Genomic DNA, 25456 nt, shown 5'->3' with positions numbered 1-25456 from the left:
TTGGCGCTGCCTTAAAATGCAGAACACCTCAGTCACAGGAGACAGTGCCGACAACGAGGCTGTTACCGTGGCTGTTGAGCTGCATGGCCCCAAGCTGGCCGCCCAGCTGGGTGACGGGTGACGTGGGTGCGGGACTCGGGTAGGACGGCTGTGCAGAGGGTTGGTAGGGGGCGCATGCGGAGGCCACACTGTGCACAGGTGCAGGGCCTGTGAATCTGAAGACAGAAAGCAGGTCAGTGCTGTCACCTCTGGAGCAAGTGGCAGGCAAAGGGTGTCCTGACGGGCAAAGCCCGGCAGGTGGGGCCAGGAGCATGGTGTGCCACAGATGAGCCTGAGGCGCTCTGCGGAGATCGTGCGGCACCTCCCCACATCTCCACTCACACCTTCATGGTCCAGAGCAAAGGACACTTCTGAGGTGGCAAACCCGGCCTGAAGTCAGCAGGGACGCTGAGCTCACCACAGTGGTGTGTGGACCCTGCCAATGGTCAGCAGCAGGGTGAGAAAGCTCCACGCTCCTGGCCACCTTCAGGACAATCCACTTACGCCCCACCAAGCTGTGAGCAAGGCCACGCAGTTCTCTGTTCCCAGGCCACAGCACATTCCCCTCGAAATGTGGACGTGAGCGGAGCTGCTGGTTCTGGGCTGAGCTCCAGCGTACCTGCCTGGGGAGGTGGGGCCTGTCTGCGCCACACTCCCGCTCAAAATAGATCAATGACAATTGAGGTTCATCGGCCACAGCAGCTTTGCACCCATACCATTGTGACCCTAGTCCTACAGTTTTAAACTTTGAGTAAAAATTAAATGTTCCCAGTGCTGCGGTCTGATTGCATTTCCCATCTGTGCACTGGGAAGCATTCCCTAGGGCCTCACCCAGAGAGAGGCAGGGGCAGGGCCCGAGGAGGCCAGTGGCTTGCTGTGCCGGCCGGGTGACAACACTGCCCCAAACAGCATGCTAACCTCTCCTCACTTTCCTCCATCAAACTGAATGATTTTTAAATAAATCTTGATATTAACCTCCAACAATTACTCTGTTGAGTGTGTTTCCAACAGGCCTTGAGCCGTGCACTAAATGGATGGAAAACAGGGGGGGGGCCTTCCAGGCGCCTCAGGAGGACAAGCTCCCTGTGGCGGGGCTTCACGGACGCCCAGGAGGGAGGCTCTGAGAGTCACAAACGGTGTCCTTCCAACCAACTGAAACTTACTCAGATTTGGATTTCAGAAGCAAAGTTATCAATTTAAAAATAGAATAGTATTCAATAGCAGCAAAAGTCACTACCTGTCAGAATTAACAGGACATTTAAAACATACAAATTGTTGAATATTTTTTTCACTTTTCAATTTGCTTTTCCCAGAGTCAACATCTAGGTAGGAACCCAGGCTTCCAACCCTGGCCTGTGGACTGGGGTGTGACCACAGGCACGCCACCTCACCTCACGACCCTTGGCCTTGGGACTACAACAGGCAGCAGGGAGGGCAGGACGGCCCTTTCTCTGCTACAGAAATGATGTGGTTAAAGTGAAGAGCCAGAGAGAGTTTTGTTTGGGGGCTAAGAAACATTCAAATATAGGTTTTATTTATTATTTCATTCAATGTCAGAAAAGGACAGATTCACCACTGAAAGGAATGATCAATGAGAGATCACCATCGGATGATCAATAAGACATGGAATTTAGCTCAGTTTAAACTTCAGCTTCTGAAGAGCTGACTGTGGCTCTGCTCCACACTTCCCCTCGAAAAAGTGCTTCTGAAGAGCCGACCAGTGCAGCAAGCGTGTCAGTACCGGGAGAGAGTCTGCAGTGGTGGGAACCGTCCCAACCACAGCAGGCAGTGCTACCGGGCAGGTCCCGGAGCTGGGCCTTCAGGGGGAGCAGAGCCCCAGAGGATGCACAGGCCCTTGCCTTCCCACAGGGTGCCCCCGGTCCACAGGGGGACGCACAGGCCCTTGCCTTCCCACAGGGTGCCCCTGGTCCACAGGGGGACGCACGGGCCCTTGCCTTCCCACAGGGTGCCCCTGGTCCACAGGGGGACGCACAGGCCCTTGCCTTCCCACAGGGTGCCCCCGGTCCACAGGAGGACGCACGGGCCCTTGCCTTCCCACAGGGTGCCCCCGGTCCACAGGAGGACGCACGGGCCCTTGCCTTCCCACAGGGTGCCCCTGGTCCACAGGGGGACGCACAGGCCCTTGCCTTCCCACAGGGTGCCCCTGGTCCACAGGGGGACGCACAGGCCCTTGCCTTCCCACAGGGTGCCCCCTGGTCCACAGGAGGACGCACAGGCCCTTGCCTTCCCACAGGGTGCCCCCTGGTCCACAGGAGGACGCACGGGCCCTTGCCTTCCCACAGGGTGCCCCTGGTCCACAGGGGGACGCACAGGCCCTTGCCTTCCCACAGGGTGCCCCTGGTCCACAGGGGGACGCACAGGCCCTTGCCTTCCCACAGGGTGCCCCCGGTCCACAGGAGGACGCACGGGCCCTTGCCTTCCCACAGGGTGCCCCCGGTCCACAGGAGGACGCACAGGCCCTTGCCTTCCCACAGGGTGCCCCCGGTCCACAGGGGGACGCACAGGCCCTTGCCTTCCCACAGGGTGCCCCCTGGTCCACAGGAGGACGCACAGGCCCTTGCCTTCCCACAGGGTGCCCCTGGTCCACAGGAGGACGCACAGGCCCTTGCCTTCCCACAGGGTGCCTCTGGTCCACAGGGGGACGCACAGGCCCTTGCCTTCCCACAGGGTGCCCCTGGTCCACAGGAGGACGCACGGGCCCTTGCCTTCCCACAGGGTGCCCCTGGTCCACAGGAGGACGCATGGGCCCTTGCCTTCCCACAGGGTGCCCCTGGTCCACAGGGGGACGCACGGGCCCTTGCCTTCCCACAGGGTGCCCCCTGGTCCACAGGAGGACGCACGGGCCCTTGCCTTCCCACAGGGTGCCCCTGGTCCACAGGAGGACGCACGGGCCCTTGCCTTCCCACAGGGTGCCCCTGGTCCACAGGAGGACGCACAGGCCCTTGCCTTCCCACAGGGTGCCCCTGGTCCACAGGAGGACGCACGGGCCCTTGCCTTCCCACAGGGTGCCCCTGGTCCACAGGGGGACGCACGGGCCCTTGCCTTCCCACAGGGTGCCTCCTGGTCCACAGGAGGACGCACAGGCCCTTGCCTTCCCACAGGGTGCCCCTGGTCCACAGGAGGACGCACAGGCCCTTGCCTTCCCACAGGGTGCCCCTGGTCCACAGGAGGACGCACAGGCCCTTGCCTTCCCACAGGGTGCCCCCTGGTCCACAGGAGGACGCACGGGCCCTTGCCTTCCCACAGGGTGCCCCTGGTCCACAGGAGGACGCACGGGCCCTTGCCTTCCCACAGGGTGCCCCCCGGTTCACAGGAGGACGCACGGGCCCTTGCCTTCCCACAGGGTGCCCCCGGTCCACAGGAGGACGCACAGGCCCTTGCCTTCCCACAGGGTGCCCCTGGTCCACAGGAGGACGCACAGGCCCTTGCCTTCCCACAGGGTGCCCCCTGGTCCACAGGAGGACGCACGGGCCCTTGCCTTCCCACAGGGTGCCCCCCGGTCCACAGGAGGACGCACGGGCCCTTGCCTTCCCACAGGGTGCCCCCGGTCCACAGGAGGACGCACAGGCCCTTGCCTTCCCACAGGGTGCCCCTGGTCCACAGGGGGACGCACAGGCCCTTGCCTTCCCACAGGGTGCCCCTGGTCCACAGGAGGACGCACGGGCCCTTGCCTTCCCACAGGGTGCCCCCCGGTTCACAGGAGGACGCACGGGCCCTTGCCTTCCCACAGGGTGCCCCTGGTCCACAGGAGGACGCACAGGCCCTTGCCTTCCCACAGGGTGCCCCTGGTCCACAGGGGGACGCACAGGCCCTTGCCTTCCCACAGGGTGCCCCTGGTCCACAGGAGGACGCACAGGCCCTTGCCTTCCCACAGGGTGCCTCTGGTCCACAGGGGGACGCACAGGCCCTTGCCTTCCCACAGGGTGCCCCTGGTCCACAGGAGGACGCACGGGCCCTTGCCTTCCCACAGGGTGCCCCTGGTCCACAGGAGGACGCACGGGCCCTTGCCTTCCCACAGGGTGCCCCTGGTCCACAGGGGGACGCACGGGCCCTTGCCTTCCCACAGGGTGCCCCCTGGTCCACAGGAGGACGCACGGGCCCTTGCCTTCCCACAGGGTGCCCCTGGTCCACAGGAGGACGCACGGGCCCTTGCCTTCCCACAGGGTGCCCCTGGTCCACAGGAGGACGCACAGGCCCTTGCCTTCCCACAGGGTGCCCCTGGTCCACAGGAGGACGCACGGGCCCTTGCCTTCCCACAGGGTGCCCCTGGTCCACAGGGGGACGCACGGGCCCTTGCCTTCCCACAGGGTGCCCCCTGGTCCACAGGAGGACGCACAGGCCCTTGCCTTCCCACAGGGTGCCCCTGGTCCACAGGAGGACGCACAGGCCCTTGCCTTCCCACAGGGTGCCCCTGGTCCACAAGGGGACGCACAGGCCCTTGCCTTCCCACAGGGTGCCCCTGGTCCACAGGAGGACGCACGGGCCCTTGCCTTCCCACAGGGTGCCCCCTGGTCCACAGGAGGACGTACAGGCCCTTGCCTTCCCACAGGGTGCCCCCGGTCCACAGGAGGACGCACGGGCCCTTGCCTTCCCACAGGGTGCCCCTGGTCCACAGGGGGACGCACAGGCCCTTGCCTTCCCACAGGGTGCCCCCTGGTCCACAGGAGGACGCACAGGCCCTTGCCTTCCCACAGGGTGCCCCTGGTCCACAGGAGGACGCACAGGCCCTTGCCTTCCCACAGGGTGCCCCTGGTCCACAGGGGGACGCACAGGCCCTTGCCTTCCCACAGGGTGCCTCTGGTCCACAGGGGGACGCACAGGCCCTTGCCTTCCCACAGGGTGCCTCTGGTCCACAGGGGGACGCACAGGCCCTTGCCTTCCCACAGGGTGCCCCTGGTCCACAGGAGGACGCACGGGCCCTTGCCTTCCCACAGGGTGCCCCCTGGTCCACAGGAGGACGCACGGGCCCTTGCCTTCCCACAGGGTGCCCCTGGTCCACAGGAGGACGCACGGGCCCTTGCCTTCCCACAGGGTGCCCCCTGGTCCACAGGAGGACGCACGGGCCCTTGCCTTCCCACAGGGTGCCTCTGGTCCACAGGGGGACGCACAGGCCCTTGCCTTCCCACAGGGTGCCCCTGGTCCACAGGAGGACGCACGGGCCCTTGCCTTCCCACAGGGTGCCCCCTGGTCCACAGGAGGACGCACGGGCCCTTGCCTTCCCACAGGGTGCCCCTGGTCCACAGGAGGACGCACGGGCCCTTGCCTTCCCACAGGGTGCCCCTGGTCCACAGGAGGACGCACGGGCCCTTGCCTTCCCACAGGGTGCCCCCTGGTCCACAGGAGGACGCACGGGCCCTTGCCTTCCCACAGGGTGCCCCCTGGTCCACAGGAGGACGTACAGGCCCTTGCCTTCCCACAGGGTGCCCCCTGGTCCACAGGAGGACGCACAGGCCCTTGCCTTCCCACAGGGTGCCTCTGGTCCACAGGAGGACGCACAGGCCCTTGCCTTCCCACAGGGTGCCTCTGGTCCACAGGAGGACGCACAGGCCCTTGCCTTCCCACAGGGTGCCCCTGGTCCACAGGAGGACGCACGGGCCCTTGCCTTCCCACAGGGTGCCCCCTGGTCCACAGGAGGACGCACAGGCCCTTGCCTTCCCACAGGGTGCCCCTGGTCCACAGGAGGACGCACGGGCCCTTGCCTTCCCACAGGGTGCCCCCTGGTCCACAGGAGGACGCACGGGCCCTTGCCTTCCCACAGGGTGCCCCTGGTCCACAGGAGGACGCACGGGCCCTTGCCTTCCCACAGGGTGCCCCCTGGTCCACAGGAGGACGCACAGGCCCTTGCCTTCCCACAGGGTGCCTCTGGTCCACAGGAGGACGCACAGGCCCTTGCCTTCCCACAGGGTGCCTCTGGTCCACAGGGGGACGCACGGGCCCTTGCCTTCCCACAGGGTGCCCCTGGTCCACAGGAGGACGCACAGGCCCTTGCCTTCCCACAGGGTGCCCCCTGGTCCACAGGAGGACGCACAGGCCCTTGCCTTCCCACAGGGTGCCCCTGGTCCACAGGAGAACGCACAGGCCCTTGCCTTCCCACAGGGTGCCTCTGGTCCACAGGGGGACGCACAGGCCCTTGCCTTCCCACAGGGTGCCCCTGGTCCACAGGAGGACGCACGGGCCCTTGCCTTCCCACAGGGTGCCCCTGGTCCACAGGAGGACGCACAGGCCCTTGCCTTCCCACAGGGTGCCCCTGGTCCACAGGAGGACGCACGGGCCCTTGCCTTCCCACAGGGTGCCCCTGGTCCACAGGAGGACGCACAGGCCCTTGCCTTCCCACAGGGTGCCCCTGGTCCACAGGAGGACGCACGGGCCCTTGCCTTCCCACAGGGTGCCCCTGGTCCACAGGAGGACGCACAGGCCCTTGCCTTCCCACAGGGTGCCCCTGGTCCACAGGAGGACGCACGGGCCCTTGCCTTCCCACAGGGTGCCCCCTGGTCCACAGGAGGACGCACGGGCCCTTGCCTTCCCACAGGGTGCCCCCTGGTCCACAGGAGGACGCACGGGCCCTTGCCTTCCTACAGGGTGACCCCTGGAGGAGAAACAGGGGCTACAGCCCTTCAGAGGACACCAGTCCTGCTGCAGTGTGGACCTCCAGCCTCCGGAGCAGTGAGTGCGAGTTGTGTTGCTCACAAATCACCCGGCTGCAGGTTTCCACCTCAGAGGCTCAAGATGGACCAGGACAGGCACAGACTCTGCAAGGTCTGGCGGAGACACCAGGACTTTGAAGCCTGTGGAGCAGGGACTGTGAACCTCTGTGACCCAACCATTGCACTCCACACTTAAAAACACACACGGAAAAAACTGTTAACTTATTTTTGTTCCTTCTTTTCTTCCTTTTTCATTGAAAATCATTTTCTTAGTAGATTCAAACATATCACCTTCAATTTGGGATCTGAGTCCCTTTTGCCTCCAATTCTTCACTTCCTCATCAAAACAGATCAATTACAACTGACTTACTTCTGATCCTTTTTTTAATACCTCATTTCACTTATTTGTTTGTTTTTTTTTTAATGTGGTGCTGAGGATGGAACCCAGGGTCTCACATGTGTCAAGCAAGTCTCTACCGCTGAGCCCCAACCCCAGCCCAACTTACTTTTTATTTTATTTTATTTTTTTAAGAGAGAGTGAGAGAGGGAGAGAGAGAGAGAGAGAGAGAGAGAGAGAGAGAGAGAGAGAGAGAGAGAGAGAGAGAGAATTTTTTTTAATATTTATTTTTTAGTTATCGGCCGACACAACATCTTTGTTTTGTATGTGGTGCTGGGGATCAAACCCGGGCCGCACGCATGCCAGGGGAGCGCGCTACCGCTTGAGCCACATCCCCAGCCCCACTTTTTATTTTATAATGTAAAAAAACCCTGACTTTTAGGTTTTATTGTACTTTTAAGCTAATCCCTCCTAGCAATAACCCTAGGCAGAAAACTGTAGTACTGCCTGTGAGACACTGATTCTGCCTCAGAAAACATCAAGTTACACATGAGTGGGTGTGTTTTCTACTTTTATCTTTGGAATTACAGTGTTTTAAAAACAAAAACTTACATATTTAAAACTCCCAGTGGCTCAGGAGGCTGAGACAGGAGGATCACCAGTTCAAAGCCAGCCTCAGCAAAAGCGAGGCACTAAGCAACTCAGTGAGACCCTGTCTCTAAATAAAATACAAAATAGGGCTGGGGAGGTGGCTCAGTGGTCCAGTGCCCCTGGGATCAATTCTCAGTACCAAAAAAAAAAAAAAAGTCATATCAACACAGGACTCTGACTTAATCTTGCCTTTTAAAAACTTTTTTTTAGTTGTAGATGGACCCAACAGCTTTACTTATTTACTCTATGTGGTTCTGAGCATCGGACCCAGTGCCTCACATGTTCTAGGCAAGTGCTCTGCCATTGGGCCACAACCCCAGCCCTAATCTTGCTTTTATTTGACATTTGAGATTTAGAAAAGGAGGATCTCTTTGATGGATCCTCTGTGTAGGAACGACAAAGATGAGATGCCGACTTCAGAAGCTGCCTGCCCCATGCTGGCTGAGCCAGTGCTCTGCTGGGCTCACCTGCCGCTCCTGGGCCCTCGGCCTGCAGCACCGTCTGACCCGGGACAGGGAGCATGGCAGCCCTGCCATCAGCCAGACCCACTGCCACCCCCAGTCCCACTCGGGTGGCCTCAAGTGAACCCCAGGGGAGGCGACACCCACCTGTGGTGCCCTGGAGGCCCAGTGGGAGCAGATTCAGAGGCCGTGTGGTCCTGGGAAGCCAGACTGTGCTCTGAGGAAGGATAGGGGGCAGCAGGGACTGCCACCCGATGACAGGGTACCGAGTGCATAGTGGTTTTCTTCCCTAGGTCATCGGAAACCAGGGACACCATGCTGGCCCGAGGTCAGGAGGCCACAGGCCTTCTGCGATGCCCACTCACAGGAGGCACGGCTGTCCGCAGGCCTGTGGGTGCGGAAGCACCGTCCTGCAGCCAAGGACTCACTGGGACCGCCGTGGTGGCCCATCAGAAGACCGCAGCCTGTCCTGCCTCCCGGATCTCACCTTCAGACACCATGACATGCTGAGCGAGATGCCAAAGTCCAGCTCTCCCTCCTCAGCAGCCTGACCCCAGGGAGCCGGCCATCGTCACCAAGATGGAGCGGATTTACACTGGTGCCGTGACCAAGACCTTCTCTGCCAGCCTGACCCTGTGTCTGGAATGTTCAGACGCCTGAGTTCACAGGATGTGGATGCTGGGCCCGCCTTGACTCTGGACTGAGGGTTCTGCAGCCTCTCTTCCCTCGGGCAGAGCATCGAGGTGGCCCCTGGTTCCTCCCTCCCCTGTGGCCTGTGCCAGGCTTTGGGGCTAAGGTGGAGGGTGAGGCCATGCAGGTCCCTCTGACTTCCGCTCTGTGCGCTAAGCACACTTAAGCCAAATGCCGCTCACCCCCAGAGCCCCCAGGCACCCTTCCTCTGTGGTCCAAGGCTGGTCTCAGTGACAGTGACCACACCAGCCCATGCAGGAAGCCTCAGGCTCCCACGCCCTGTCCTGCAGGACATAACTTGACAGCACACACCTCCTTACTAGCAGGAGCTAATGGCTTTGGCAGGGTCCAGGTCACACGGAGGCTCCTCCCTGGGACAGGAACCTGGGGAGGGAGCCGCCGGCGATTCTGGAGCAGTTCCTAGGTGCCCTGGCCCACCGCCTGGCTCTGTGGCTGGCAGCAGGAGCTCACGGGACAACAAAGGTGTTTCCAACAGGGAGGGCCTGAAGCTGGCTCTGGTCCCCAGGGACAGTCCCCTGTGAGTGGCAGGTTCTGAAAACTGAAGCATCTCACACCTGGGCTCCTCAGGCCCCTCTAACTGCTTTCTCAGCTTGCTGTAATCACAAGTACAAGGTTTGTTTCCTTATTCCTCTTCTGTCGAGGGAAACCCCTCACACATAACCCCGGGCCTCACCGGGCTGCAATCAGATGTGTACTTCAGACTATTTATTGAGCACTTATTGGCACTGAGCTCATCCTGTGAAGGACCCAAGAGAGTAGGGCCATTTAAAGTTTAATAGAGACCATAGGCATCTAAAGGAAGGGCACAAAATTCTAAAATACTGAATATAACCCAAAACTAGATCATGTGGCATGGAGACAAGTAACTTTTATCTATTCTGGAATATCCCTTTCCCTAACTTTTCCCAGGGCTTTGTTTCTGGGTAGTTTTCCAATAGATCTTCCCAAGGAACGGACTCCATGCAGAGGAACTTTCCTCCACGTGAACATCAAGTACACAAGGCACCGCCTGGGAGACTGTGGAGTGTGTCCACACAGGTTGGAACCCCCTGCTCACCTTTGGGGAGGCAGGCCTGGGACGCTGGAGGCATGAGGTGCATTCTGGCCAAACTGCTGTGGTCCAGGAGGTGAGGAAGGTAGCATCACCCCAGGGGCAGCTGCCCCCAAAGGCCCTGGTGGCTTCATCATACCTGCAACAGAGGGGCACGGTCAGAAGCTCGTTCAAAGGCAGAGAGAAAACAAGGTGATAGAGCCACAGCAGGACGGGTGAGGAGAGAGAGCAACAGTCAGACAGAGCCTCTCTCTGAGGCCTGCTCATCATCACAGTGAGACAGACTGGGACACAAACAGCGCAGGACGGTGGGATGCAAACTGGCGCCACCACTCTGGAAAGCAGTAGGGAGATTCCTCAGAAAACTAGGAATGGAACCACCATTTGACCCAGCTACCCCATTCCTTGGTCTACACCCAAAGGACTTCAAATCAACATGCTACAGTGATACAGCCACATCAATGTTTATAGCAGCACAATTCACAGTGGCTAAGCTATGGAACCAACCTAGATGCCCTTCAATACATGAGTGGATAAAGAAAAGGTGGTACATATGCACAATGGAATATTACTCAGTCATAAAGAATGCAATTATAGCATTTGCCAATAAATGAATGGAACTGGAGACTATCCTGCCAACTGAAATAGGCCAGTCCCAAAAAACCAAAGACCAAAATTTCTCTCTGATATGCACATGCTAACATCCCACAGGGTAGGGGGAAATAATAGAAGTTCATTGGATCAGAGAATGAGGAATGAAGGGAAAGAAGGGGTAATGGGAATGGGAAAGACAGTAGAATAAGTTGGACAGAACTTTCCCGTGTTTATCATGGAACCAGTGGAACTCCTCATCACGTACAATGAGAATGGGATCCTAATTAGAATAAGTTAGATTCCACATGTGTAGGATATGTCAAAATACATTCTGTTGTCATGTAGAGCTGAAAAAAATGAACAAACAAATAAGTGAGTAAATCTGCACATGGCGGAGGCACTTGGTGGAACCCTGGGCCACACAGTGAAACCTGTAGTTACCCACACGGTGAAACCTGTAGTTACGCTAGGGACAGTGCTGCACGCAGGAGGCTGAGGCAGGAGAACCAGGAGTTCAAAGCCAGTCTCAGAAATTTAGTGAAGCCCTAAGCAACTTAAAGGTGGCTTGGTATGTGGCCCAGGGATTAAGCACCCTCAGGCTCAATCCCTGGTAGAAAGAGAGAGAGAGAAAGAGAGAGAGAGAGAGAGAGAGAGAGAGAGAGAGAGAGAGAAGGAAGGAAGGAAGGAAGGAAGGAAGGAAGGAAGGAAGGAAGGAAGGAGGGAGGGAGGGAGGGAGGAAGGAAACTGCAGTCGATACAAGAAAATTCCACAGGAAAACACCGTAAGAGGCCCAGCGGAGCACCCTCACACTAAGGAGGAAGACAGACCTGCAGTCTGACCTAGGGAAGGGGCTGCTTCTCCCAGGCCTGCATGGCCTCTGGAGCTCTGTGATCCCCAGGTCCCCCAGGGGCCCGGCCGTGGGCTGCTCGCTGCTCAAGTCCCACCAGGCCAAGGGCAGGGAACTGGGATCATGTGCCATCAGGGGCACCTGGCAGTGGCTCCCTGGGCACCTCTCAGGCATACCCTCCAAGGCCTCGCTGCAGCTCTTCAGGCATTTCTTCTCCTGGCGGCTAGAGAGGTGGTGGTGGAGGAGAGATCCAGCCCAGGTTAGAGCAGCCCAAAGCCCCGCCGACACTCCCCAGAAGCTGCGGGCCTGGGCAGGGCTCTGCTTCAGAGCTCAGTTTCCCTCTAGAAAGCACCAGGAGCCTTCCTTCCAGCTTCTTGGGGGGAAAGAGATGGTTCCCGCCCTTCTGCCTGCCTTCTGCACAGCGGAGTGGTCTGCTTTAGCCGCTGCTCTCTGGCATCCCCAGCGACCTGGAGCCACCCTGCACTCCTCCAGGGGACCTCGGCCATGCTTCACACTGACAGTCCCCAGCTCGCTCCCTTCCCACAGCTTCTGGAAGCTGCTGCAGACAGCTGGGTCTCGGGAGCAGCCGGCAGCCTGAAGTGGCGTCTCCGTGAGTGGTGACACTGAGACTTTCACAAGGGTCTCTTCCCTTAAAGAGGATTGCTTAAACCAGAGGGATCATATCAACTTTACCAGCGTAAAGTTTCCAAATACGACAAGCAAATATTGAATACTATTTTTATATTTAGTTTTCTAAACCTACACAAAACATTACAACTAGGCCCATTAATGGGGTGTATGTGGGGTTTCGATCAGGTGTGCACTTTGCATTGGAGAAATCAGACTGAACATCGCTATTTCCTCAAGCATTCATTGTTCTTTATGGTGCAAACATTCAGAAGGCCTCTGGGGGCGTGAGGGGAGGTTTCTGCCTTCCAGGGCCTGCAGCCTGGCCACAGAGCCAGAAACCCTCGCGGCCATGTAGCCATGCTGGCCAGGATCAGCCCACCCCGTCCCCCATCCCTAGCCACCGCCATCCTGCTCTCAACTTCTATGAGACCAGTTCAGATTCTACAAATGAGTGAGGACAGTCCGTGCTTGTCTTTTTGTGGGGAAAAAAAATAAACCCTTAATCTAATAGCTACACTGGGGCTGAGTGTGGCTGGTAGAGCACTTGCCTAGCATACGCCAGGCCAGGGTTCAACCCTCAGCCCCACAACAAGAGAAAAACACACCTGCCTCTCCACATGGTGTCCTCCACCCGAGCCCAGCTAAGTTAGGACAGGGGACCAGCAGTCCCCGAAGGGTCTGAGGGCCTCCCTCTGTTCAGAGGCTGCACCTGAAGGGACACTCCATCTTTCAGTGCTGGCTTTAATCCCCAGCCTGGCAGCAGTTCCCCCTTGGCAAGGACTGTGCTCAGAACTCCCTGAGGCCAGGGCCCTGCCCTAGGGCCTCAGAGCAAGGGCAAACACCAGCCCACTCATAACACACACAACTCCAGCATCACAACACACTCGTGAATTTTCACTAGGGACCTGAGAAACCAGCCTCTACCTCAGAGCAAGGCCTGTCCAAAGGAAGGGGGTGTGACCCTTGTCCTTGGAAAAACCCAGGAGCACTCCTAGGCAGACAGCCCCCCTGCTGAGTTGTTTGTCTGTAAATAACAGGAGAGGTCTGAATGCCAGGTGTCCCTGACTCAGTCACCATAGGTGAGGACCCAAAGCAACCCCTAGCAACCTCCAATCAGCATAAGACAGGGAAATACCTGGGATGCCAGATGACCCCCCAGTAGTTTAGGGTGGTTGATAAATTGTTGGGAAACCATGTACTTCAGAGTGTATATCCCTTGTGGCTTAAACCAATCAGTTCAAACGAATGCCCCTCTTGTACTAACCAATACCTTTACCCAACTTGTTTCCGCCAATGAATATGCTAATAGATATTAAGAGTTATTATTTGACTTTCCTGCGATATGAAATGATTTGCTGTGTGATGTTGTGACACACCCAAAAACCTATAAAATCTCACTGGACAAAGGACCAGGACTCACTCCCTGGGGCCACTGCGTTGGGAAGAGCTGTGAGTCCAGGCTGCAGCTTGCAATAAAGACTCTTGTGTGATTGCATCGGACTCAGCTCCTGGAGCTCTATGGGGTCCCACAAACCTGGCATTACAAATCAAGGTAGAAAATCTACAGCAGCAGCATACACATAATTTCAACTAGACATTACATGCAAGACAGGAAACAGGCATTCTTGTTTACCACAGGAAGGAAAGCAATCCATTTCATCAACCGCAAAGGGGCCTAGAGAATGGAAAACACTTCTGCTACAAACAGGAACTCTTACAGACAAATCTCACAAAAGGAGTTCTCCCTTTCAAATGCATGGCAGTGATGCAACCCATTCTCACTCCCATTCCCTTCCACTATCCTCAGCACCAAAGGACTCTAAACAACTGGGGTGAGCAGAGAACAAAAGTGCCCTGTGATCACTGCTCTAGAGCTGACTACCTATACCCTCCCTGCAGGACCCCAGCACCAGGGTAGGGCTGTGAGCTGCATGGTGGGCACAGGCAGGAGCCCTCCTGGGCAGAGACAGAGGAACCTAGGGATGGCTGTGAGCTGCATGGTGGGCACAGGCAGGAGCTCTCCTGGGCAGAGACAGAGGGGAACCTAGGGATGGCTGTGAGCTGCATGGTGGGAACAGGCAGGAGCCCTCCTGGGCAGAGACAGAGGAACCTAGGGGTGGCTGCTGAGCTGCATGGTGGGCACAGGCAGGAGCCCTCCTGGGCAGAGACAGAGGAACCTAGGGATGGCTGTGAGCTGCATGGTGGGCACAGGCAGGAGCCCTCCTGGGCAGAGACAGAGGAACCTAGGGATGGCTGTGAGCTGCATGGTGGGAACAGGCAGGAGCCCTCCTGGGCAGAGACAGAGGAACCTAGGGGTGGCTGCTGAGCTGCATGGTGGGCACAGGCAGGAGCCCTCCTGGGCAGAGACAGAGGAACCTAGGGATGGCTGTGAGCTGCATGGTGGGCACAGGCAGGAGCCCTCCTGGGCAGAGACAGAGGAACCTAGGGATGGCTGTGAGCTGCATGGTGGGAACAGGCAGGAGCCCTCCTGGGCAGAGACAGAGGGGATCCTAGGGGTGGCTGTGAGCTGCATCTTGGGGACAGGCAGGAGCCCTCCTGGGCAGAGACAGAGGAACCTAGGGATGGCTGTGAGCTGCATGGTGGGCACAGGCAGGAGCTCTCCTGGGCAGAGACAGAGGAACCTAGGGATGGCTGTGAGCTGCATGGTGGGCACAGGCAGGAGCCCTCCTGGGCAGAGACAGAGGAACCTAGGGATGGCTGTGAGCTGCATGGTGGGCACAGGCAGGAGCTCTCCTGGGCAGAGACAGAGGGGAACCTAGGGATGGCTGTGAGCTGCATGGTGGGAACAGGCAGGAGCTCTCCTGGGCAGAGACAGAGGAACCTAGGGATGGCTGTGAGCTGCATGGTGGGAACAGGCAGGAGCTCTCCTGGGCAGAGACAGAGGAACCTAGGGGTGGCTGTGAGCTGCATGGTGGGAACAGGCAGGAGCTCTCCTGGGCAGAGACAGAGGAACCTAGGGATGGCTGTGAGCTGCATGGTGGGCACAGGCAGGAGCCCTCCTGGGCAGAGACAGAGGGGAACCTAGGGATGGCTGTGAGCTGCATGGTGGGAACAGGCAGGAGCTCTCCTGGGCAGAGACAGAGGAACCTAGGGATGGCTGTGAGCTGCATGGTGGGAACAGGCAGGAGCTCTCCTGGGCAGAGACAGAGGGGAACCTAGGGGTGGTGCTGAGCTGCATGGTGGGCACAGGCAGGAGCCCTCCTGGGCAGAGACAGAGGAACCTAGGGGTGGCTGTGAGCTGCATGGTGGGAACAGGCAGGAGCTCTCCTGGGCAGAGACAGAGGAACCTAGGGATGGCTGTGAGCTGCATGGTGGGAACAGGCAGGAGCTCTCCTGGGCAGAGACAGAGGGGAACCTAGGGGTGGTGCTGAGCTGCATGGTGGGCACAGGCAGGAGCCCTCCTGGGCAGAGACAGAGGAACCTAGGGGTGGCTGTGAGCTGCATGGTGGGCACAGGCAGGAGCTCTCCTGGGCAGAGACAGAGGGGAACCTAGGGATGGCTGTGAGCTGCATCTTGGGGACAGGCAGGAGCCCTCCTGGGCAGAGACAGAGGAACCTAGGGATGGCTGTGAGCTGCATGGTGGGCACAGGCAGGAGCTCTCCTGGGCAGAGACAGAGGAACCTAGGGATGGCTGTGAGCTGCATGGTGGGAACAGGCAGGAGCCCTCCTGGGCAGAGACAGAGGGGAACCTAGGGATGGCTGTGAGCTGCATCTTGGGGACAGGCAGGAGCCCTCCTGGGCAGAGACAGAGGAACCTAGGGATGGCTGTGAGCTGCATGGTGGGCACAGGCAGGAGCTCTCCTGGGCAGAGACAGAGGAACCTAGGGATGGCTGTGAGCTGCATGGTGGGCACAGGCAGGAGCCCTCCTGGGCAGAGACAGAGGGGAACCTAGGGATGGCTGTGAGCTGCATCTTGGGGACAGGCAGGAGCCCTCCTGGGCAGAGACAGAGGAACCTAGGGATGGCTGTGAGCTGCATGGTGGGCACAGGCAGGAGCTCTCCTGGGCAGAGACAGAGGGGATCCTAGGGGTGGCTGTGAGCTGCATGGTGGGCACAGGCAGGAGCTCTCCTGGGCAGAGACAGAGGAACCTAGGGATGGCTGTGAGCTGCATGGTGGGAACAGGCAGGAGCTCTCCTGGGCAGAGACAGAGGGGAACCTAGGGGTGGTGCTGAGCTGCATGGTGGAGACAGGCAGAAGCTCTCCTGGGCAGAGACAGAGGGGAACCTAGGGGTGGTGCTGAGCTGCATGGTGGAGACAGGCAGAAGCTCTCCTGGGGTAGAGACAGAGGGGAACCTAGGGTGGCTGCTGAGCTGCATGGTGGAGACAGGCAGAAGCCCTCCTGGGCAGAGACAGAGGGGAACCTAGGGATGGCTGTGAGCTGCATGGTGGGCACAGGCAGGAGCTCTCCTGGGCAGAGACAGAGGAACCTAGGGATGGCTGTGAGCTGCATGGTGGGAACAGGCAGGAGCTCTCCTGGGCAGAGACAGAGGGGAACCTAGGGGTGGTGCTGAGCTGCATGGTGGAGACAGGCAGAAGCTCTCCTGGGCAGAGACAGAGGGGAACCTAGGGGTGGTGCTGAGCTGCATGGTGGAGACAGGCAGAAGCTCTCCTGGGGTAGAGACAGAGGGGAACCTAGGGGTGGTGCTGAGCTGCATGGTGGGCACAGGCAGGAGCTCTCCTGGGGTAGAGACAGGGGGGAACCTAGGGTGGCTGCTGAGCTGCATGGTGGGGACAGGCAGGAGCTCTCCTGGGGTAGAGACAGGGGGGAACCTAGGGGTGGTGCTGAGCTGCATGGTGGAGACAGGCAGAAGCTCTCCTGGGGTAGAGACAGGGGGGAACCTAGGGGTGGTGCTGAGCTGCATGGTGGAGACAGGCAGAAGCTCTCCTGGGGCAGAGACAGAGGGGAACCTAGGGTGGCTGCTGAGCTGCATGGTGGGCACAGGCAGCAGTTCTCTCATTGAGGAGCTCTCTTCAAGCAGAGATAGGGTGGACTGTATAGGTGTGTTGTGCTCCATGGTATGGATCAGTAGAAGGTCTGTTAATACAAAGGCTGGTAAGAGTCCTGTCAGAGAGCCTAGCAACCACCCCAAACTCTGGTATCATTGGGACCAACAACAGGCCAGTGTGGGTAGGCTCAGATGTGGCTGGAGGAGGGTTACAGTTTGGTTGGTGTCAGATTTCAAAGTTCTGGATGCCATTTGTACTCCACCCTGGGCAAAGGGAATCAGCAGCACTGTTATCTGCAGAGCCAAAGTCTTCCTCTGGCCAGATTATTGATTAGGTACAAAGGATCATATTCTTTACCCTGTAGTAGGAGAATCTTGGCAGGAAGGGAGCAGCACACATGGGCAGAAAGCAGCCAGGCTATGCCCACGGAAGACTGGCTGGGACACCAGCGGCTTCCTAAGATGGCAAATGCTACAGGCGGGTTTGTTCAACACCGCGTCCAGTCCCTGCGACCTGGCCCCTGTGTGTCCTGAGCCGGAGCCATGCAAATTCCATATTCATCCTGTCTGTGGATCTGGGTTTGCTAAGTACTCTAAACTCAGCAAAGCCTCACACTCCTGGGCCGGGTGGCGTTTCACAAGGTCTTTCTGGCTAGAAAGGCAGTAACCAGGGAGAGGCACTGTGTGAGTCGTACAGCTCTGGGACCCACACTCTTCTGGGTAGGCCTCTCCCTGATCCCCACTGGCCTCCAGATGCCCATCAACAAACCCACTGCAGGGATTCAGCTATCAGCACAGGAACCATGACCAACACAGTATTGCAGAGAGCAGAGCTTGAATTTGGCTCCGGATCTAACACACTGAAACCAACATTAGAGAGAATCTGGGGAAGAAGTTCGTCTGAAGTTGGCAAAGAGGCTTCCTGCTGTAGGGACAGTTCTGTTGACTCTTACTGCAAAGCTTGTGCCACTGAGCCCCTGCTGATCCTTGACTTCCCACCTCCCGCAGAATGCCACTGCTCCTCAGTCACGGACGGTTTTCCCTGGAAGGACCTCAGGCCATGTCTGGCACATCCTGGAGGGCAAAGGACATCCCAGTGTCCCCTGGCAGGTAGAGGCCCAGGGCACTGCTGAATCTCCCTCAGCAAGCAGGACACAGCCCACCACACAGTTAGCTGCCCCCAGAAGCCAGCTGTGCAAAGCCTGAGGGGCCTGCTCCAGCAAGCAGCAGCTGCCCCCGTCCTGCCCACCCCGGACTGTGCAGAGCTGTCCACTAAGCTGCCCACTGGACTGTGACCTGGACCGTGCGGTGGCACTTCTGGCCCTTCATGCCTAGACCCTGACCCGGCTCATTTTCCACCACAGCACGTCCCTGGCAACCAAGGTCCTCGCCAGGGCCACCGCCGCAGCCAGCAGGCCACCTCCACCCGACAACGCCCCGTCTGCCAAGGCACACCTGTGCCTCCAGTCCTGTAGGCACACCAGCCACAGTGCTGTGAGCGCACGCCCCACACCGCTGCCCAGCTCCAAGGTCAGGGTGCTTGGTGCAGTTCCTCCAGATCCATCATGCCGCAAGACCAAAGTGGGGTCTGCCTGGTTCACTGTTTGATTTAACAGTGAATCTTTAGATTTGTTACACAGCACAAGAATTACACACACAGAACCAACAGGCACTACTGGAGACGTGACATGAGAAAACAACAAGTGCGCTACTGGCCAGATCTATAGCAGAACAGATGCTTCAGGAAACCTCAGCTCAGCTGTCTGAATCCATCAGAAAGCCGACAAAAGGCTCACCGCAGGAGAAAGAAGACAGGTGCTGCAGAGAGAGGGTCTGGGCATTCATCACAGAGAAATACGGTGGGGGATTCGGGGAACACCTCAAATACTTATGGGAAAACACCGTGATTTATGGAAAGCTCCAGCCTCCATAGAGAAAGAGGCTTCAACCCGAGCACACAGGAGTTGACCCAGCAAGGACAGCCCTCAGACACCCTCGCCCGTGGGAGGAGGCTGCAGCCCACCACCACCCCTCTGAAGAGCGTCCACAGTGACACTCATGTGCTGATGAGGTAAGTCACTGACAATGGATTTTTTAAAATACACAAGTTTTGACCGATGTTCTTGACATTTCTGAACAAATGCTTCAGGAAACAAAGGGTGCCACCTGCTCCAGGCCCACAGCATGGCTCAGGTGTGTGGGGAGGCCAGCGCTGGGTTAGGGACGACTTATAAGCCAGCCTGGAGGTAAAGGGGTCAGAGACACCTGTAGGAGTCTGAAGGAGGCTGTAAGGACATACCCACCCAGGACTGCATGGGACACAAGCTGGCTCTGGCAGATGGCTGCTGAGCGGGCAGCAGGAGGGCCCACCCTCCCATGACAGTGACTCGGTAGCTGTGGAGCAAAGGACAATTGGATGGGGCAGATGAGCTGAAAAGAAAAGGTGGGTAGAGTTCTAGGGGTAAGGAGCTTAAGTACAAACCGGAGCCATGGAGACCACACCAGGCTTTAAGCAACGCAGAGCCCAAATGAGACCAGCATGCTACACACTTCCTCCAGCTCAAGAGCCGACGTAGGGAGACAGGCAGCCCTGGACGGGCAACAACGTTAAAGAGAGCTCGTCAGCCATCCAACAGAGGGACAGACCCAACAGAAAGAGAGGCAGGAGGGTGAAAGGAGGGAGCAGTTGGGAAATATTTACACCTGCTCCAAAGAGATTCAGGACATCAATTGACTGGGGGTGGCTTTAAAGGGAGACATTCTTTTAATAGTGCAAATCTTTGGTGTGGATGACTAAATAAATGATGCAAAGATGTGATATGAAATGTCAGAAAAAAATAGGTTTCAATGAAACAACACTGAACTGTTCTGGGCATGAGCTTGATGAGCTGCATAAACAGAGGGCAGCGGAAAGTACTGCCCGGAGCCTGGAGAGGGGACGGCTGCAGACACAGCCTGGGCACACGCACCTGAGGCGAGCGCCACAGCCCAGGGAAACAGGCAGGGAGAAGTGCCGAGGAGGAGGGGCCCCTCAACAGGCCGTCCAGAGCGCAGCAGGAAGAACCAGGGCAGTGTTCCTCAAACATCAGATTCCAAGCAGACAAGGCAGTGTCCACCACCCTAGGGAGCAGGGGCCACCTGCAGAAGAGGGCAGAACAGGAGGCCAGCACTGAGGGCCCCTGGGCCGGCAGCACTTCCTGGAGAAGACGGCTGCGGACACACAGGGAGGGCAGACGTCCCAGGATATGCCAGGGTGTGGAGGAGCGCTGTCGTCAGCTTCCTCCAGGGCGAGCACAAGTCCTGGCCACAGTGGTGCTAACTCTGTGACCTGGGCAAGCCTCCTCTACCCGACCTCATTTCTCAGCTGCAAGAGGGCTCATAAGAGGCTACCTACTGTCCCGTGAGGATTAAGATAGTGACAGAAAGCTTCCAGGGCCAGGTTTTTGTTTTAATATTTATTTTTTAGTTGTAGTTGGATAATTCCTTTATTTTACTTATTTATCCTTATGTGGTGCTGAGGATCAAACCAGGGCCTTGTCCATGCTAGGCGAGCGCTCTACGGCCGAGCCACAACCCCAGCCCCTCGGGTCCAGATTTTGACACATGATAAATAACCAAGAAAGAACAATTGGCAAGTACCATCACACACACACACGCTGAGCAGGAAGGGACCAGTGAGAAAGAAGTGGGAGAAGGTGGCACGCGCTTCCCACAGGGCCCAGTGTCACAGAGGATGGGCCGGCACCAGAGGATGTCTCTTCTGAAGACAGCTGACGCTCCAGGAGGACTAACTCATAAGGGACTCTTTACCCAGGAAGTACACGGTCCAGAGCATCGCCTGCGTGTGCTAGGAATGCCGGTGCCGGGCGGAGCTCTCCGGCCCTTCTCCCGTCTCTGGACACCTCGGGGCCTGAGTCATCTCATGTGGTCACACAGAGCCCTGCCCACCACAGGTGGTCACTGTGTGAGCCATGCCCTCCCCAGCACGTCTGGCTTCCCGGAGCCTCTGGGAACCATAACTCCTCCTGGCTCCAGATTCTCTCTACTTGAGAACTGTTCCTCCTCAGTGTGAAGACACAATGAGGGGTCTATTGTCACCCGTTGGAAGCCCAGGAAACCTGGGACCGTCAGACCTGAAGCAAGCTAATATTGGCTTCAGCCCTGTCCACTCAAGCTGGGTGCCCACAGCAGCCCTCTCATGAAGGGAGGTGCATGATGATGTAAACTGACACAAGAGCCCTCGGTCCACTCCATCACCTCTTCTTTCCTCACCTCTGCCCTGAAAGGCAAGATTCTCCTCTGGGTACCATATTTCAAAGCAACCAATATTATCTAATAACAATTTTCAGGCAAGGCCATGGCTTTCTTGCTGTTATTACCAGTAAGGAGTCTTTGGTATGTAAATTTAAATCTTCCTAATCTTAACATCGATTGTATGATACAATTATGCAAACTATCTTAAAGAAACATATTCACTTTTGTTGAATGTTTACAATAACCTCACACCAATTATCAACAAGAAGGATAAGTCTAACAATAAGAAAACACTCAAGAAAGATTCCATATTTAAAAACCAACTTGTGTCCCATGAGATAGCCACACTGGTGATGCTGTGAGAGCTTTTCCACAAAGCTCCCAGGGCCAGGCTTTTGTTTTAATATTTATTTTTTAGTTGTAGTTGGACACAATACCTTTATTTTACTTATTTATTTTACAACACCTGGAAACATCCGCAGCCGTGGAGGCCTGCGGTGTCTGGCAGCCTCTCTCAAGGGCTGGTTTCCAGAGCCACAGGGCAGCACTGTGACCCTGTAATGCAGAACCATGGCGTCGGATAATGACCCCCCACGCTTTCAAAGCCCCTCCTCAGAACATCTATCTCTGACCCTGAGGGCTGAATAATCACATCCAGGTCAAAATAACATGCCTTACCTGGTAGAGAAGTGGCATGGGAAGGGTCCCCATAGTGTCCGTGATGAGGAGGAGAAAGGCCGACTCCTGGCTGGGACTGAGAGTAAGGAGGTGTGGCCACATAACCTTGTCGGCTCATTGTGAAAATATCATTCCCAAGCTAGTTCTAGAAAAGAGCCCTGCAACAGAAAAACACTTATCAACAGAGGGTTTTAGTTACTAAATATCCAAAATACAGACACTGCTAATAAGTGACAGTTTGAGCTTAGGCAGAAGGACCAGGTGGCACATCACACCCTAAAGGGTAGCCAGAGTCCTCTGAAACTCAGGAGCATCACTTCAACAGTCGTGGGCCAATTCTCAGGCACAACACCTGGAAACATCCGCAGCTGCGGAGGCCTTCGGTGTCTGGCAGCCTCTCTCAAGGGCTGGTTTCCATAGCCACAGGGCAGTACCATCTCCTGCAACTGGCCAACCACTGGCTGTCAGCCGGCTGTAGCCACAGGCTTTCTAACTCAAATCTGTATAGTGCTCTTCTAACCAGCAATTATAACCTGGTAGTTCTGACAAAGAGAAGTCAGCCCAGCAAATACAGCAGAAGATAAAGTTGGTCATGGCCTTATTTTGTGAGTCATGATCTGACCAAGCTGAGAGGCAGCTACACCATTTCAAAGTTACCAGTGGTTTCTCAGTAGAAGACAGAATTTCTTTCTGATTTAAACCATATCACACTTCTAAGAACATAGCATCTGTAAGAAAAAAAGTGTAATTTCATGTGTGTGTAGGCGTAAACACTCCCAAACGTAACAGAACCATCTCAAGTCTCTCAGAACCCCAACATTGGTTTGCTTTAATTTTTTCATTTTCCCAGGTTTTCACATAAGAGACAGTTCATAGGACTATTTTCAAAAAGAATTTTATAACAAGGCAGAAAGTGTTCTAAATCCTGCCCCCAAAAAGTGAGTTTTCAATCCATGTCTGTTAATACTTAGCTGTGTGACACGGTATGGTTGAAAAACCCCTCCAGCCTCTGCTCTTTCAGAAAAGACCACCCCCCACCCCCACCCCACCCCCCAGTCCTTTTGAGATGCACAACCCTGGCTCTGCAGTTTCTCTCTAGGCTCTGTACGCAGCATGGGCACGTTGTTCCTTTTGCTCTTATTCAGTGCCTTTTAAGGTTAAGGTTGGTGATACCTGCTAAGACTTGGAATCTGTCTATGTCCAGGAATGACATTCAAATTTAAAATCTGAAGCCCAAAGTTGGGGATTTGGTTGCATTTTCAGGTTAAAATATAAGTTTGTAAAATCAAGGCAAACAAGTAAAAAATATGAGATGGCTTTGTTCTTGGACTGGCAGAAAGAGAGAGGCAACAGGTCTCTGGTCAGCTTTGTGGACCACGGCTCTTTCCCCTCCTCCCACACAGTGGAGAGAGACGTGGCAGGCTGGGCTTCCTTCCCAGGCTGTAGGAAGCAAGTGGCTGGATACACCCTCCAGTAGCCCCCAGCTGGGGAGAAAAGGGGGCAGGGGTGTTCTCTGGAGAGCGTGGAACCCCAGCCTCAGCTGGCCCTGGGAGGAATGGCTTCCTCCCCGCCGCCCTTGCCACGTCAAACTTCCTCGCACCCCACAGAGTCCAGAAACCTGACTCAGCTTCAAGTGGCGACGTGGCAGAAAGCCACCTGGCACAGAGGGCTTGGGGTCAAAACCTGGGCAGCTGCAACCCGGAGAGACCCCAGCCCCCTGCCTAGCCGTGTGCATCTCTCACCCTGGAACAAGATCGGGACTGGGTCGTGTCGCCATCCAGACTTCGTGAAGCTCAAAGATACAGTTGCCGTTTCCACTAAGAACACCTCTAACGCGTTCTTCCTCCAAGAGTGAGTAGACTAAGTTAATACGGGAAGAGAACGTCCAGCGATCACACTGGAGGACATGGCCACAGGACTCACCATGCAGCTTCCTCGTCCAAGGTACGGAGGAACAGGTGAAGTGCCCGCCCCCTGCCTCCGCTGGCCTCCAACCAGCCTGAAGACCACAGGCGGAGCGCGCCCCTCCCAGTCTGCACAGAAGTCCAGGGAGTAGAGGTCCCTCCTATCCCTCCCCTGTGTCTACACCCGGCCAGATCTCTCCCCATCATCTCTAACTTGCCTGAGGACCGAGGACAGAGTGCACCCTGTGCCCCGCCATCATTTCTAACCTGCCGGGGGGACCACGGGCAGTGGGGTCCCCCGGCCCCCAATCTGTCGGAGGGCCACCGGCTGAGCGGATCCTTCCCCTGGCCCCCTATCTTACTGAGGGTCATTCCTCTGGCCTCCAACCTGACTGAGGACCGGCAGGATGCGTCCCTCCCCAGTGCCCCAACCTGAGGACCACCGGGCTGACGGTTCCTCTCCTGGCCTCCAATCTGCCTGAGGACCACCGAGCTCAGCGGGGGTCCCTCCCGCCGCCCGCGAGCTTAGGCCGAGGGCAGTACCTGAAGCTCGGCTTCTCGTGCCGGCAACCGCTGGCCGGCGCCTTTCCTGTGGGAGTCTCCACTCCCGGCGCCCGAGCCGCGCGGAGCTGGACTGCCACGTCAGGCCCGCGGCTCAGCGCTCCCCCACGCGCACGCGCAGGGTCCGGGGGCGGAGCCACGGGGGCGGGGCCATGCGGCGGGCGGGGCCGCCGAGAGCCGCACGACCGCCGTCCGGGCGAGGCCGCCCGGCGGTCAGGGCGGGGACCTGGGGAGGGGCGGGCCACCCAGAACCGCCGGGCGGCGGGATGGGTGGCGCTGGGCTGGCGCCCTTCTGGCTCTTCTCGCGCTTTCCCGGCTGTCGCGGGTGTCTCCCCGCCGGCGTCCCACCCCTCTGCACCCCGGGCTTCGGTGGCGTTGCCCCGCGGAGCCCGCTCCCGGCGCGCGCTCCCCGGCCTGCGGCGGCCCTGCCCGGCTTCTGCGTGGGGCCTGCTGCAGCGGCGCCGGCACCCGGTGCGCGGAGACGGACGGCGCCCGGCTGGAGCCTCAGCCGCGCGGAGTCTGCGCCCGCGGGGGACGCCTGCCCCCTCCCGCTGGCTGGAGGTCGGACCACCGCGCTGTCAGCAGAAGGCCTTCAGCCCTTGGATTTAGCTGCCCGGTGCGCTACTCCACGTTGACAAAACAATCCGCACCGGGGTTTGTCTTTCAAAACGTGCTTTCTTCTGGGCCACCGAAAATTAAAGCTACTACACCTTCCTTGCTGATGCGCCACTGGGTAAGACTCACAGGGAACACTGCGGAGGTGACAGAGGAATTGTGCAGGAGTTTTAAGTCAGTTCCAGCTTCTGGCTCCTTTCCCCGCTCCATGAGATTTTAAACTATGGTGACCAGTCTCATATGGCTTCAGCATTGACGAGGCTTGAAAATCCGTGCTATTTTGTTCCAGTAATATGGTATATTGCTCAAATCAGAATAATTCTCAAGCGCATTCTACTCATCTCTTGGTAGAATTTTGTTTTCAGTTTTCCAATGTGTTTACCTCTAATTCCTTTACAGTTTTAAGAAGGACTCAAAACAAGAGTATATATTTATTTGGTGTATCCATAAATGGAGGGAGGCTTGTATTCTGCTTTTATTTTTATTTTAT

General features: G+C 57.4%; 1 protein-coding gene across 2 annotated transcripts in view; it reads right to left on the bottom strand.

Moving 5' to 3' along the window:
• SEC24D (SEC24 homolog D, COPII coat complex component) overlaps nt 1-24452 on the bottom strand; it is a 78499-nt gene extending 54047 nt beyond the window's left edge. The window contains exons 1-4 of one of the 2 annotated variants that reach the window (XM_081304020.1): nt 24334-24452; nt 21887-22044; nt 9922-10054; nt 67-215 (exon numbers count right to left, since the gene is read on the bottom strand). In XM_081304020.1, coding sequence (XP_081160146.1) covers nt 67-215; nt 9922-10054; nt 21887-22004 — 400 coding nt within the window. In that variant the 5' untranslated portion in view covers nt 22005-22044; nt 24334-24452. Of the gene's footprint in view, nt 1-66; nt 216-9921; nt 10055-21886; nt 22045-24333 lie in introns of those variants that run through there. The other variant, XM_081304021.1, reaches the window with a different exon arrangement.
• Between the last annotated feature and the right edge of the window lie 1004 nt (nt 24453-25456).

The sequence above is a fragment of the Spermophilus citellus genome, assembly GCF_964194105.1.
Source record: "Spermophilus citellus genome assembly, chromosome: 8".
NCBI classification, from domain to species: Eukaryota; Metazoa; Chordata; class Mammalia; order Rodentia; family Sciuridae; genus Spermophilus; species Spermophilus citellus.
Note: the sequence above shows the minus strand (reverse complement) of the source record. Positions and strands in the feature narration are given on the sequence as shown.